Below are 15771 nucleotides of genomic sequence, written 5' to 3' on the forward strand. Positions count from 1 at the left end.
CTGCCTCAATGCAGAGCATAGACTCTGCTGCCTCGCAGTGACGCAAAGTCAAGGGCCTCCCTGCCTGCCTATTGGGATCCTCGGTGCTGAGACAGGAATGCACCCCCACAGTCTTGAACAGCAGTTCAGGACACAGACACCGTTTCCTTGATGGTACTCTCTGGAAAAAGGCAAAATGCATTTCTTTTTCATGAACGTAGAAAACTCCTATCAAAACCAGCACTGAAAACTGTTTATTATCCCACAAATGCATCATCCTCTACACACTGTATCTGAAGTTCCTATATACTCAATCATCTTTTTTCTTGGCAAGAACATTATGGAGTTCTTCATATGACCCTTACCATTTTCTTTAAACCTCTGGGCACAGCTAAAGACATGTGCTGCCCGCAAGCCTGCAGGCCACACGGTGAGATGGAAAGCAAGTTGGCTGGTGAACCAGCAGGCTGGGACTGGATCACTGGGCCGGTCACTCCACTTCTCGGTACTTCTGCTTCCTCCTCTGAGGTCAGCCGAGGTCCTTTGTGTCTTCTGTGACTATCTAGAGGGTTCTGATGAACAGGGCGTTTGCTCATTGCTGCCTCCTCGGGGCTCTCTGGGAACCCTATCTTCAACTCCATGAGGCACTTTTGACCATCTTAGAGTCAGCTCTCCAGGTATCTGTCACCTCTATGGGGTTAGGAGATTCTTCAGAGAAGGGACCACATCTCAGCCACTGAAAATCTGACCAGGGTGGCTCTGTCTCCCCAGGAGTGGGAAAACAAGAACAGGCTGATTGTTTTTCCTCTCATCTATTAATACTATTCTTGAACCCATGGTGTGTGGTTTAAGAGAGTATCTGATTTGGCATGCTATATTTTCAGTTGTCTCAGTTGACTCACTCAGTGTTTCCTGGGGCTCTGCAAAGACCACAGTGATTTGCAACTCTATCCTCTTAGCCCTCTGGAGCCATAGCTCTGCAAACTGTAGACTCGGTCTCTGTAAAAGTCATTGAAACATCCACAGTTCAGACACTGTCTTCTGAAATTTACATATATTTCAATTACAGTAGGGTCTTGAAACGTCATTTTCACATACAGTATTTCCAGGCATTTACCAAGTAGACAAAGTACTGGTCGATATCATTGCACTAATGAAATATTATTATTGATAAAGCAGGACAATGTAGCTGATTTTATCAGACTCATACCATTTGCATGAAAAGGCTGAGTTTCTTTGGCTCTTTGTTCATTCAAGTGCATTGAATGCCTATGTGGATAGACGTAGGCATTGTGTTAACCTGTCAATAAAATCTTGCACTGTCCACAGTGTTTTGCAAACTGATTTAGGTTTTGGACTACAACGACTGGCCATTGATAGAAATATACCATATATACACACGGGAATTACAAAAATACATTTTATTTATAGCTGATTTCTTTTTTAAGTAACAAAAAACTAACACTATGAAAGGTCAACCAGCATACTAAAAGGACACTACCTATTATCATCCGAACAAGAGACTTGTTTGGGTGTTCCATGACACATCATCTCTGAACATTCCAGAAAGGGCAATTTGCCATTGGAAAATAAAAACAACTTCTTTGAAAAGTCTGTGCTTTGACAGTTTGAACCTCCCCTTCTAATCAGTTCCATTTCTAGTCTTCTCTCAACTTTTAAATTTCCACCATCTTCTTTCAGTAAAGACCAAAGAAACTCGTGAGGACAATGGAAAGATGGGCTCAGAAGAAAATGGATACAGCTGAAGCTAGATGGGTCATGGGTGAAAGCAGGACAGGACCTCACTCTCCAACAGATACCAAGTAAGACCCCAACACTGCACAGGCTCTCACACTTGGTGAGGGAAGCACAGTCCCCAGTCTCCCTGCTACACAAAGTCAGTAGCTGTTTTGCTTGCGTTAATGGGTAGGCAGCAGCTGGTGCCTCAGTGCTGTGAGGCGTTGTCCTCTACCCAGAGCTCTGGAAACCAACTCGCCATGCCAAGGAGGCCGACTTGCAACATCATGGTCACAAGGGGGCCGCCCTGCCATTTCAGCAGATGTCTTCCTATGTCCATTAACTAGGGGGAACTGGCTAACTCCATACACTATAAAAGGTTATTTACATTTACATGAAATTCAACAGCTTTTCTACATTCAGAAGCTTCTATAAACAGAGGCTGCGGCCTGGGAAGACTGTGGATCTACCACTCCTGTTTCTAACAGGGATCAATTACTATTTCCTTTTGTATCACTCAGCAGCGCAGGCTGGACATCATTGTTGAAGAGACAGAGATTTTCTTGTAAAAGCTGATGTATCTATTATTCCAAGAAAAAGAGAAGCTCCATTCTCAGCCCACCTTCAGAGCAGGGCAAAGAAAACCCTCCACAAATAACTGTATTTCTTTTGTAGGATCCTAAAAGCTCTTAGCACCGATTCTGTTTCAGTTGTAGGGGACTTTTATTTCCAAAATGGCAACACCTTTAAAAAAAAATCTGTCAACACAAATCCACCATTCCCTCTCATCTTCTCTCTTTCTTGGCCTTTGTTTAACTGATGAGGGAAACATAGACTCAGGCCTATTTATAGGCACAGCCATTGGTACTGACTTTCATCCAGTTCATTTGACTTTGAATATGAACCTAAAAAAAAGGGCTCAGGTTTCTTGGCTGGAGTCAGTGTCTCCCTTACAGACTAGAGACGATTTTAATGCTCACGGTCATGGCTGAATGAGAGTACAGTCTGGTGCTTAATCCACACTTTTGCATTGCCTTTAACACAGAAACAGAGTTAACATGCAGAGGTCACCGAAGATAAGAGCTATGTTCTCCCACTTCTGGTGATTTATTAAAATGTGGCATTGGATAGGAATCTGTAGATTAGCTAGTGCCTCTCATGACTAAGTCTCCATGGAGAATACGCCCACAGTTCAAACATTTGACATGAGAGAATATCAAACATAAGGCCCCAAGCAGGGACTTCTTGACACACAGTCAGCTGGACGAGCCAAGAATCTAGTTGTTCAAGATTTTTCTGTTCCTAGAAGCCCCATAGTTCACCTTTTCAGAAATGGAGGGTGAGAAAGAGCCACCCATTGCTATGCCTCAAGTCCTAACCATAGGCATGGGAAACCCAAAGGCTGTGTCCTCAGAGTTCGGAAGTCCAGCGTCCCGCGGGGGCTAAGGTGTTAGACCTGGAACTCAAACATGTCTGTCTGTTTTTTGGCCAGCTTGGCCACCTCCTCCCGGATGGCCTTCACGAGGGCCGCAGTGGAGATGTTGGTCAGGGGAGCGTCCGAGGGGTCGTTTTCTGCCAGGCTCTGCTGCGAGGCCGCTGTGGAGGGCGCGGGGGCCTGCTCCAGGCTGGGGTGCAGGTTGGCTGGCTGGCTGTACTGGCGAGGAAGCCTGGAGGGCGAGCTCTGCGGGTATCGTGATCGGGGGTAGGCCTCAATGTAGCCTGGGAGGGGCACCTGCAGAGGACATGGGGAGAGAAGGACAGGGCCCAGTATGAGGAAGGGGCTCAAGACACAGGACACACTCGACACTGGAAGCAGGAGGGGACTGAGGACATGGAAGAGGACTTAGAAGAGAATGGAAGCCACATACCATGGTACAGAAACAAAACTCAGAGTCAGTCCAGGTGCGGTGACTCACACCTGTAATCCCAGCACTTTGGGAGCCTGAGGTAGGTGGATCACCTGAAGTCAGGAGTTCAAGACCAGCCTAACCAACATGGAGAAACCCTGTCTCTACTAAAAAATATAAAAATTAACCGGGCATGGTGGTGCATGCCTGTAATCCTAGCTACTCGAGAGGCTGAGGCAGGAGAATTGCTTGAACCTGGGAGGCAGAGGTTGCGGTAAGTCGAGATCGCCCCATTGTACTCTAGCCTGGGCAACAAGAGTGAAACCCCATCTCAACAAAACAACAACCTCAGAGTCAGTTTGTTTAGAACATAGGTAATCTGGACTCACTGGATATACCGTTTGGTTGAATTAAACAGGCTTTTTTTTTTTTTTTTTTTATTTGTCTTTGGGCTCTGGGGTACATGTGCACATCCCGCAGGATTGTTGCATAAGTACATACATGCCACATTTCGCCCCTCCCCCCGCCACCTCCATCACCTCCATCAGGCATTTCTCCTGGTGTTATCCCCATCTGCCCTGCCCCCTACTGTCCCTCCCCCCCAGCCCAGTGAGTGGTGTTCCCTTCCCTGTGCCCAAGTGTTCTCATTGTTCATCACCCGTTTATGAGTGAAAACATGCAGTGTTTGGTTTTCTGTTCTTGTGTCAGTTTGCTGAGAATGATGGTTTCTAGATTCATCCATGTCTCTACAAAGGCCACAAGCTCATCGTTTTTTATGGCTGCATAGTATTCCATGGTGTTTATGTGCCACATTTTCTTTGTCCAGTCTATCATTGATGGGTATTTGGGTTGATTCCAGGTCTTTGCTATCATGAACAGCAATGCAACGAACATATGTGTGCATGTGTCTTTATAATAGAACAATTTATAATCATTTGGGTATATACTCAGTAATGGGATTGCTGGGTCAAATGGAATTTCTATTTCTAGGTCCTTGAGGAATCGCCACGCTGTCTTCCATAATGGTTGAACTAATTTACACTCCCACCAACGGTGTAAAAGTGTTCCTATTTCTCCACATCCTCTCCAGCATCTGTTGTCTCCAGATTTTTTAATGATCGTCATTCTAACTGGTATGAGATGGTATCTCAATGTGGTTTTGATTTGCATTTCTCTAATGACCAATGATAATGAGCATGTTTTCATATGTTTGTTGGCCTCATAAATGTCGTCTTTTGTAAACTGTCTGTTCATGTCCTTTGCCCACTTTTGAATGGATTTGTTTGTTTCTTGTAAATCTGCTTTAGTTCTTTGTAGATTCTGGATATTAGCCCTTTGTCAGATGGGTAGATTGCAAAAATTTTTTCCCATTCTGTTGGTTGCCTGTTCACTCTAATGATGGTTTCTTTTGCTGTGCAGAAGCTCTTAAGTTTAATTAGATCCCATTTGTTTATTTTGGCTTTTGTTGCAATTGCTTTTGGTGTTTTAGTCATGAAGACCTTGCCTGTGCCTATGTTCTGAATGGTGTTGCCTAGGTTTTCTTCTTAGGGTTTGTATGGTGTTATGTCTTATGTTTAAATCTTTAATCCATCTGGAGTTAATTTTTGTATAAGCTCTAAGGAAGGGGTCTATTTTCAGCTTCCTGCATATGGCTAGCCAGTTTTCCCAACACCATTTATTAAACAGGGAATCCTTTCCCCATTACTTGTTTTTGTCTGGTTTGTCAAAGATCAGATGGATGTAGATGTGTGGCATTGCTTCTATGGCCTCTGTTCTGTTCCATTGGTCTATATCTCTGTTTTGATACCAGCACCATGCTGTTTTGATTACTGTAGCCTTGTAGTATAGTTTGAAGTCAGGTAGCATGATGCCTCCTGCTTTGTTCTTTTTGCTTAGGGCTGTCTTGGCTATGAAGGCACTCTTTTGGTTCCATATGAAGTTTAAAGTGGTTTCTTCCCGATCTGTGAAGGTGGTCAATGGTAGCTCGATGGGGATAGCACAGAATCTATAAATTGCTTTGGGCAGTATGGCCATTTTCACAATTCTGATTCTTCGTAACCATGAGCATGGAATGTTTTTCCATCTGTTTGTGTCCTCTCTTATTTCCTTGATCAGTGGTTTGTAGTTCTCCTTGAAGAGATCTTTGACATCCTTTGTTAGTTGTATTCCTAGGTACTTTATTCTCTTTGTAGCATTGGTAAATGAGAGTTTGCTCATGATTTGGCTCTCTGTCTGTTGTTGGTGTATAGAACTGCTTGTGATTTCTGCACACTGATTTTGTATCCTGAGACTTTGCCAAAGTTGCTTACTAGCTTGAGGTTTTGGGCTGAAATGATGCGGTCTTCTAAATATACGGTCATGTTGTCTGCAAATAAGGACAATTTGACTTCTTCTTTTCCTAATTGAATATCTTTTTTTTTTCTTACCTAATTGCTCTGGCTAGAATTTCCAATACTATGCTGAATAGCAGTGGTGAGAGAGGGCATCCTTGCCTAGTGCAAGTTTTTAAATGGAATGCTTCTAGTTTTTGTCCATTCATTATGATATTGGCTGTGGGTTTGTCGCAAATAGCTTTTATTATTTTGAGATATGTCCCATCAATACCTAGTTTATTGAGAGTTTTTACCACAAAGCGCTGTTGAATTTTGTCAAAGGCCTTCTCTGCATCTATTGACATAATCATGTGGCTTTGTTTTTGGTTCTATTTATGTGGTGGATTGCATTTATAGATTTGTGTATGTTGAACCAGCCTTGCATCTCCGGGATGAAGTCTGCTTGATTGTGGTGGATAAACTTCTTGATGTGCTGTTGGATTCAGTTTGCCAGTATTTCACAGAAGATTTTTGCATCAACGTTCATCATGGATATTGGCCTGTAGTTTTCTTTTTCAGTTGTATCTCTGCCAGGTTTTGGTATCAGGATGACGTTGGTCACATAGAAAGGGTTAGGAAGGATTCCCTTTTTTTGTATTGTTCAGAATAGTTTCAGCAGGAATGGTACCAGCTCCTCCTTTATATGTCTGGTAGAATTTGGCTGTGAACCCATCTGGACCTGGACTTTTTTGGTTGGTAGGCTATCAATTGCTGCCTCAATTTCAGACCTTGTTATTGGTTTATTCAGGGTTTCAGCTTCTTCCTGGCTTAGTCTTGGGAGTGTGCAAGTGCACAGGAATTTATCCATTTCTTCCAGATTTACTGGTTTATGTGCAAAGAGCTGTTTGTAGTAATCTCTGATGGTAGTTTGTATTTCCGAGGAATCACTGGTGAGCTCCCCCCCCTTTTTTGTTTATTGCATCTATTCGATTCTTCTCTCTTTTCTTTTTTATTAGTCTAGCTAATGGTCTATTTTGTTGATCTTTTCAAAAAATCAGCTCCTGGATTTATTGATTTTTTTGAAGAGTTTTTTGTATCTCTGTCTCCTTCACTTCCACTCTGATCTTAGTTATTTCTTGTCTTCTGCTTACTTTTGAGTTTTTTTGATCTTGTTCCTCTAGCTCTTTCAATTTTGATGCTAGGAATTCTATTTTAGATCTTTCCTTGTTTCTCATGTGGGCATTTATTGCTATAAATTTCCCTCTAGACACTGCTTTAAATGTGTCCCATAGATTCTGATACATTGTGTCTTCATTCTCATTGATTTCAAAGAACATTATTTCTGTCTTCATTTCATTGTTTATCCATTTGTCATTCAGGAACAAGTTGTTCAGTTTCCATGTGATTGTGTTTTGAGTGTTTTTCTTAATCCTGAGTTCTAATTTGATTGTGTTGTGGTCTGAGAGACTGTTACGATTCTTTTGCATTTGCTGAGGAGTGATTTACTTCCAATTATGTGGTCAGTTTTAGGGTAGGTGTGATGTGGTGCTGAGAAGGATGTGTATTCTGTGGATTTGGGGTGGAGTGTTCTGTAAATGTCTATTAGGTCCACTTGGTCCACATCTGCATTCAAATCCTGGATATCCTTGTTGACTTTCTGTCTCGTTGGTCTGTCCAATATTGTCAGTGGAGTGTAAAAAAGTCTCCCACTATTATTGTGTGGGAGTCTAAGTCTCTTTGTACGTCATTAAGAACTTGCTTTATATATCTGGGTGCTCCTGCATTGGGTGCATATTTATTTAGGATTGTTAGCTCTTCTTGTTGCACTGATCCTTTTACCATTACATAATGCCCTTCTTTGTCTCTTTTGATCTTTGTTGGTTTAAAGTCCATTTTATCAGAGACTAGGATTGCTACCCTTGCTTTTTTTTTTTTTCTCTCTCTCTCCATTTGCTTAGTAAATCTTCTTCCATCCCTTTATTTTGGCTCTATGTGAATCTTTGCACATGGGATAGGTCTCTTGAATACAGCACACTGATAGGTCTTGACTTTTTATCCAGTTTGCCAGTCTGTGTCTTTTGATTGGGGCATTTAGGCCATTTACATTCAACGTTAATATTGTTATGTTTGAATTCGATCCTGCCATTTTGTTACTGGCTAGTTGTTTTTTTTGCCTGTTAGTTGATGCAGTTTCTTCATTGCATCATTGTTCTTTACCATTTTGTACGTTTTTGCAGTGGCTGGTACTGGTTGTTCCTTTCCATGTTTAGTACTTCCTTCAGGAGCTCTTGTAAGGCAGGTCTTGTAGCAATGAAATCTCTCAGCAGTTGCTTGTCCATAAAGGATTTTATTTCTCCTTCACTTATGAAGCTTAGTTTGGCCGGATATGAAATTCTAGGTTGAAAGTTCTTTTCTTTAAGGATGTTGAATATTGGCCCCCACTCCCTTCTAGCTTGTAGGGTTTCTGCTGAGAGATCCGCTGTGAGTCTGATGGTCTTTCCTTTATGGGTGATTCATCCTTGCTGGCTGCCCTTAGGATTTTTTCCTTCATTTCAAGGTGAATCTGATGATTATGTGCCTTGGAGTTGCTCTTCTTGAGAAATATCTTCATGGTGTTCTCTGTATTTCCTGGATTTGAATATAGGCCTGCCTTATTAGGTTGGGAAAGTTCTCTTGGATAATGTCCTGAAGAGTGTTTTCCAGCTTGGATTCATTCTCCCTGTCACATCCAGGTATGCCAACCAAGTGTAGATTAGGTCTTTTCACATAATCCCATAGTTCTTGGAGGCTTTGTTTGTTTCTTTTCATTATTTTTTCTCTAATCATGACTTCTCATTTTATTTCATTGATTTGATCTTCAGTCTCTGATATCCTTTATTCTGCCTGATTAATTTGGCTGTTGAAACTTGTGTATGCCTCGTGAAGTTCTCATGCTGTGTTTTTCAGCTCCATCAAGTCATTTATGTTCTTCTCTAGGCTGGTTATTCTAGTTAGCATTTCATCTAACCTTTTTTCAAGGTTCTTAGTTTCTTTGCATTGGGTTACAACATGGTCTTTTAACTCAGAGAAGTTTGTCATTACCCACCTTCTGAAGCCTGCTTCTGTCAATCGTCAAACTCTTTCTCTGTCTTGTTTTGTTCCCTCGATTGTGAGGAGCTGTGATCCCTGGGAGAAGAGTTGTTCTGTCTTTGATGGATTTATCCTTTTGGCGCTTTTTCCCATCTTCTTGGATTTATCTCCCTTTGATCTTTGAATTGGTGATTTTGGGAGGAATCTCTGAGTGTACCTGCTTTTTTTTGAGGTTGGAGCTATATCTTTTTTGGCCTGTAGACACGCTGCTGGGCTGCCTCAGGTGCAGTCAGGCTGCTGGGTGGGTGGTCTTCCCCTCGAGTTTGTTGAGGCAGGTTAAATTGGCCCTGCCTTCCCAATGGCGTCTTTCCTTCCCCGAGCTTGATCTTCCCGGTTGGGATCAAACTGGTGTTTTTGCTGGGAAGCTCTCTAGTGCACGGGCTTCCGTGTGAGTTTTGTGGGGCGGAGGAGGGGGGCCTGCCAGGCCTATGGCCTGTTTCCCTGTTTTCAACTCTGCCTCTTTCTGTGGGAGGGGTTGTTCCGACCCACTGGTGTTAGTCCACACTTCCTCCCGGGTTGGTCCCAACTTGTGGCACCAGGCGGGAGCCACTGCTCAGATTTGCATTGACAACCCACAGTACCCCTCAGTCCGGTGGGGCTCTTGTGGGTTGCAGGAGGGATGAGGGAACCACAGGATCCGAATCAGAGGACTGAGGGGGTGAAGTCCGAGACCCTCCAAGCCGGCCACTCTTTCTAGGTGTCTTGGTTCGCTCTCCCTGGGCTGCACTCGCCCTGCTTCTTGGCTTGCCTTCCCTGGGCTATTTTCAGAATCCTACCAGTTCCACCGCAATGAACCTGGCACCTCACTTGGAATTGTGAAGTCCTCTGGCCTGCTGCGTCTCATTTGGTGGGAGCTGCCTTCTGGTGTTGCCTCCTGTTGGCCATCTTGGTGCCCCTAAACAGGTGTTTTTAAATGTTGCTGGAAACCTTAGGAATATATACATCTGAGTCTATACTTGAATCTACCTGGCTACCTTATTTTTATTACTATTACTATTTTTAGAGATGATGTCTCACTCTGCCATCCAGGCTGGAAGTGCAGTGGTACAGTCATAGCTCACTGCAGTCTCAAACTCTGGGGCTCAAGTGATCCTCCTGCCTTATCCTCCTGAGTAGCTGGGACTACAGGTGGGTACCACTATGCCCAGCTCTTGGTTACCTTATTCATATAAGCACAATCCAGCAAACAGAACTGTTTATGGACCCCAGAGGAACCGAGGGGTTTATTATTAATAATAATAACTAATATTGATTGATCCCTGTACTAAGGATTTTCCAAACATTATCTCATTTAGTTCTCAAAGCAATAACCTAGGGGGTAGGTGTTGTTATCCTTAACTGTGCAGATGAGGAAACTGAAGAGTGCCACAGTCTAAGGTGACAAGCTACCAAGACATGCTCTGCAGAGGTCAGCCTGGCTCTAAGAGCTGGAATTACTGCATTACAGTGTCTTGAATCTGGGATATGATTTTGGTTTCTTGAAAAATTTTTCTCTCTTCACCAAAAGTGGAAGACACAGAGTTCTATGCTTAAAATATGTAAACTTCCAGGAATAAGGACAAGTCAGTAATTTTGAATTTAGAGTCAATTCTCCCACAGAAACAGTGGCACATACAGAGATGCTGTTCCAGAGTAGTCCACAAAAGACCTTCATACCCCATGATGTTAGTTGGAATGCTACAGAATAAGCACTCATGGACAACAGAGGCACAGGGTGCTATGGTGAACGAAGTATGTGTGGAAGGACTGGGCAGCTCATCTGGCTCCTGAGTGAGGACGGAGAAGGAAGTCCTAGTCTGTTCTGGCTGCTATGCCAAAATACCATAAGCTGCAGAGCTTATAAACAACAAAAATTTATTTCTCACAGTTCTGGAGGCTGGAAAGTCCAAGACCAAAGTGCTGGCAGATTCTGTATCTGGTGAAGTCCTGCTTCCTGGTTCAGAGACAGCTGTCTTTTCCCTATCACTTCACGTGGCAGGAGAGGAAAGGGATCTCAGACCTCTTTTCTAAGGGCACTAATCATGGGATTCATTCATTAGGGGGTTTGCCCTCATGACCTAATTGCCTCCCAAAGCTCCCAGGTCCTAATACCATCACCTTGCGGGTTAGGATTTCACCAAATAAATCGAGTGGGACACAAACATTCAGACCATACCAATGGAGTGGTGTGATGACTCAGAAACTCTAGATGGGGGAATGTGTGGTAGGAAAGCAGCCCCGCCTCCTCCCTGCTGGATGTTCTGGTGATCCCTCTTGAGAAGGCAGGTTTCTGAGATGTGTGGCTGACGCCTGGGCTGGGAGCCATGTATGGGTGTCAGGCAGAGCAGGAGTCTATATTTGGAAAGGTCACCTGGAGGTGGACCCACTAGAGGTAGGGAGCAGACAAGTTCTGAGGCTTCCTCAATGGGTCGGATGAGAACCAATGAGGTATCTGCAAACTGGGGTTACATCTAGCAAAAAAAAAAAAAAAAAAAGAACCAACGAGGACCCAAGCCAGGGAAGAAGTAATGGGATAAATGTCCCAAGTTACAACTTGGGACTGTGATTTCCCCACAAGACCCAGCAAAGAAAGATAAAACAGCACACAGGTGCTGAGGGTGGGTCTTTATATAAAAGGACTAATATGTTTCGTTTGTATCTTAGAGGAAAACCAGAGATGGGCTGTCTGAGTCCTTTGGGCACATGATCTGGGAAGGTACAGGTTATTGGGGTCGCCAAAGAACCAAGACCAGGACATGGGGTGCATATTTCAGATCTCAGCTCAAACCTCCTGTCTTCCAGGAGACCTTTCCCAGCCCGACATTAGCCTATTAGATGTTTCCTTGCAGTTTCTCCAGCATAACAGTTACAGCTGTGATGCCACTGCCTGTCTCAGGCCGTCAACTCCATGAAGGTGGAAAGTGACTCACTTGCTTATTGCTGAACACCAGTGCTCAGTATTGTGTAGAGCAAGAGCAGGGAGTCTCAGAACCTGGGCTTCTGTGAAGCATAGTTTGAAAATCTCTGAAGAATGATCAGCTGGGGCAAATATCTGAGAAGGAAGCTACCACCTTCCCTTTCCCTGCATTTCAAATTCAGCTAACTGTACTTGCTGTGGCTGAAAGAGTAGTCAACGTCCAACTCTTGAGACCCCTCTGCTCTGTGGTGCTGGTGGCCGGAACAGGCAAGGGATACTTGATCCCACTGGAGTATCCTCAGGGCAATATTCAGCAGTAGGGCAGAAGCAGGGAAGATGAGATGAGAAACTCTTCATCCCTTATATTAGATGCAGGCTGGAGCCATCATGCCTTTCCCGCCAAAATTCAGGGCTGGCACATAATACTACTTCCCTAGCCAGTGCCCGTGGCAGACATCACCAACTGGATCACAGCAGTTTCCTGCTGAGCCTGGAAGCCCCTCTCAATCCTTCTCCATCTGGCACCAAAGATAAAACCTATTTGTCATCCCAGGTCCAGGTGATTTTATCCAAGCTAGCTCCTGGGATCAGGAAGGTCTGAAATCCAAATGCTGGCGGGGGACTTTTCTTTCTCACATAGATGGGGAAGGTGTGCATGATTCCTGGACCCTTCTCAAGCTGACAACTGGCCTCTCTGAGCTTCCTGGACTTACTTTCATGAGCTATAAATCACCCCTTTCACCTTGCTCCTTTCATGCGCACGCCTCCCTGCTTAATTGCAGGTGATAATTGGGCTCCAGGAAAGACCCAATTAGGCTGCAGCAATCATCTTCCTCTTAATTAAAAATAACTAATAGGACACTGGTTCTCCTTCACACTGTGGGAGGTGAGCCCAGAAAGAGCCAGTCCAGTCGTCGTGGCAGGAAGGTTACGTTTCCATTTGCTTGGTTCCTTTACCTTCATCTTTAAGGCAATTGTGAACCCAGACATGTCTAGATGTAGCTATAAGCCTGGCTTTATGATCATTTGATCATCTGTAAGCATCTTGAACACAGGGGTCAAGGTTTTGGAAAATACTTCTACCAGCTCCAGTTGGTGCCCAGTGTTATACTCCACACAGCTGCAGGCTTACTGCCTAAGTAGTTCAAGTGAAACATCGTCTACTTTCTGAAAAGTCTAGATAACTTTCAGATGAAGTGGGATTACAAAATCAATACCTCTGAATGATCAAATTATATCCAGTGATATTGGCTATATGGAATAGCAGAGAATGACAACACAAAAAAGGCCCCCAAACAATAAAAACAGATGCCACGCAGTCCCACGTTCAGATTCACAGACTGAACAGCAGGGAATCCCTCTAGTTCCTCTCTTAGAGCTTATTTACTCCAAGTTTACAAACAATTCTAATGATTGCAGATAAGCCTCATTTGCAGATAATGGCACATGATGCAAAGCACACTTAAGGGTGAGCATATTGCTAGATGTGGGGACATTGACAGTAATATCGAGGGCCTGCTGGAGTCCCTGCTGGAAGCAAGGTCGGAAAAAAAATATTGAGCCATAATAGTAACTCAAAAAATTATAGTAGTTGGGAGATATTCGACAATATAAGGGCAATAATCCTACAAGCCATGAGAGCTCATCCTACAAATGCCATTTGAGTATAATGAGGCATCATAAGGATACTGAATCATTCATGAAAGGCAAATTACGTTGTATATTCGTTTAAAGGAGAAGAGGGAAGATAGCATTCATTTCAGAAATATTTTTATGCCAAGCTACATATATTTTTTAATGTTTTGGAAATTAAAGGGGTAAGCTTTGGTCATCTGGAAAATTAATATATGTAGTAATGTAGTAATTCGGTCTTGGGTTTTCTTTTTTTTTTTTTTGAGACAGAGTCTCACTCTATTGCCCAGGCTGGAGTGCAGTGGCGTGATCTTGGCTCACTGCAACCTCTGCCTCCTGGGTTTAAGCGATTCTCCTGCTTCAGCTTCCTGAGTAGCTAGGATTACAGGCACCTGCCACCACATCTGGCTAATTTTTGTGTTTTTAGTAGAGAAATGGTTTCACCATCTTGGCCAGGCTGTTCTCAAACTCCCGATCTCAGGTGACCCTCCCGCCTCTGCCTCCCAAAGTGCTGAGATTACAGGCGTGAGCCACCGCACCCAGCCTAGCTTCATTTTCTGACATTTCTTCTAAAATTTTACAGAATTTTGTGCTAAAAGAAACAAATTTAATAAAAGCTTTGGAGTCAGACAGGTACGGGTTTGAATTCTGTCCTTGGCACTTCCTTACTAGCTGCGTGACCTCATCTGCAAAATGGGAGTACTCATGGGAATGATAAAAACCTACCTGATAAGACTGTAAGAAAGACGTAATAATATAAACAAAACATCTGACAAGGTGTCTGGTAGATAGAAAATGGTAGATATTATTATAAAAATTTACTTGACTAAGGTTGTCTCGCTAGGAAGAGGTGGAAGCTGGACTAGAAGGCAGGTCTCAAGCTGGTCTGTCAAGGGGACATCCCCTCTCACCACACTATCTCCTTTAAAATGGCTGACTTTGGTCATCCGGTTACTGGGAGGGAGGCTGAGATAACAAATCCCTCAGCCTCAACCTTTTATCCCATTTACTCCTTGGTGTGTGTTACGCAGGTGAAGGTTTATGAGGGAAAGAGCAAGGGTCTCACCGAATCTGCCCACTGGCTCGGGAGCTCATTCTCTCCTGCATAGGACATCCAGGCCTGGCTCCTGTAGGAGGAGGGAGGCGTCGGAATGAAGTAGCCGGTGAAGCCAGGTCTGTTGGCAGCTGGGATGGCGAACACCGCCGGCACCGTATTACCTGGCATGGAGGAAATGGAGGAGGTGGGTTAAGAGAGGCTGGTGTGGGGGACCCAGCCACCCAAGAGCCAAATAAAGTCAGTTTCATTGGCTCCCTGGCTGGCTGCTGGATTTGAAGCCTCATGAAAGCAGGTCTGAGCTGAGGGAAGCTTGCTCTGGGCTGTGACATTTGCTGGGGAATTTAGTTGCATTTAAGGTGCAGTGGACCCGGCCATGCTGGCTAAGATCCCAGGTGATGTAGCAACAGAGGCGGGTGGGTTGTGGCAGAGGAAATCTGGTCTTTCTTTCTGGACCTCTTCTAGAGCCACTGTCGCAGCTGGGGAGGTGGTGTACTGCTCAAGGGCATCTGGCCTAGAGGCCAAGTGGGGCTGAAGTCCAGCCAGTGGTCCCTTCGTCATAGATGGAGTCTGTACTCACCTGGGGAAGGAAAGCCTTTTTCTAAATTCACCAAATCCAGCAGTAGTGCTCTGGACTTTTGCCTTCTTCTCATCGCCTGAAGAGGGAGTTGTGGGCCCAGCCAGCACCCCACCCACTAGGCCTGCATCTGCCCAGGCCTGGGGAAGCTAGGGAAGCAGAGGAGGACTCTGGCATTGGCTCTGGCTAGGGGATGAGAGGACAAAGGTCTCCAGGGATGAGAGGAGCAGCACACCTCCCTTGCCACGCAGCCTCGCTCACCCTCGCAGTCAGAACGAGGGCATCATCTGCTGGGACTCAGACCTGGCTTTCTAGAGAAGTGATGGTCCAACTCGTCCCACCATAACAACACCCCTGACCTGCCAGCAAAAGGAAGTAACCCCGTGGTGTCCAGGTGTTTTCCTCCCAAGAGAATGTGTATTTTTAAAGAGCCAGGAAAAAGAACCAAAAGAAATGGACTTCACCGGTGGAATTTCTAGACACCACGAATGCTTCAGTAAATGTTGGCAATTGGGTGCTTGCAGTTTTAGCCTAAAAGGTATGGTTTAAATAAACTAAGAAACCAATTAAATCATGTACAAACCTCAATGTTCATTTCAGCATTGTCT

General features: G+C 44.3%; 1 protein-coding gene across 5 annotated transcripts in view; it reads right to left on the bottom strand.

The window, feature by feature from the left end:
* Nucleotides 1-210: 210 nt before the first annotated feature.
* The window catches only part of KIAA1549L (KIAA1549 like), a 286237-nt gene continuing 270676 nt past the window's right edge, over nt 211-15771 (bottom strand). For 4 of the 5 annotated variants that reach the window (XM_032283624.1, XM_032283623.1, XM_032283622.1 and 1 more), the window contains 2 exons: nt 14599-14750; nt 211-3448 (listed from right to left, as the gene is read on the bottom strand). In XM_032283624.1, coding sequence (XP_032139515.1) covers nt 3167-3448; nt 14599-14750 — 434 coding nt within the window. In that variant the 3' untranslated portion in view covers nt 211-3166. The remainder of the gene's footprint in view (nt 3449-14598; nt 14751-15771) is intronic. The other variant, XM_032283620.1, reaches the window with a different exon arrangement.

The sequence above is a fragment of the Sapajus apella genome, unplaced genomic scaffold (assembly GCF_009761245.1).
Source record: "Sapajus apella isolate SASKATOON/1434 unplaced genomic scaffold, GSC_monkey_1.0 scaffold14, whole genome shotgun sequence".
Taxonomy (NCBI): Eukaryota; Metazoa; Chordata; class Mammalia; order Primates; family Cebidae; genus Sapajus; species Sapajus apella.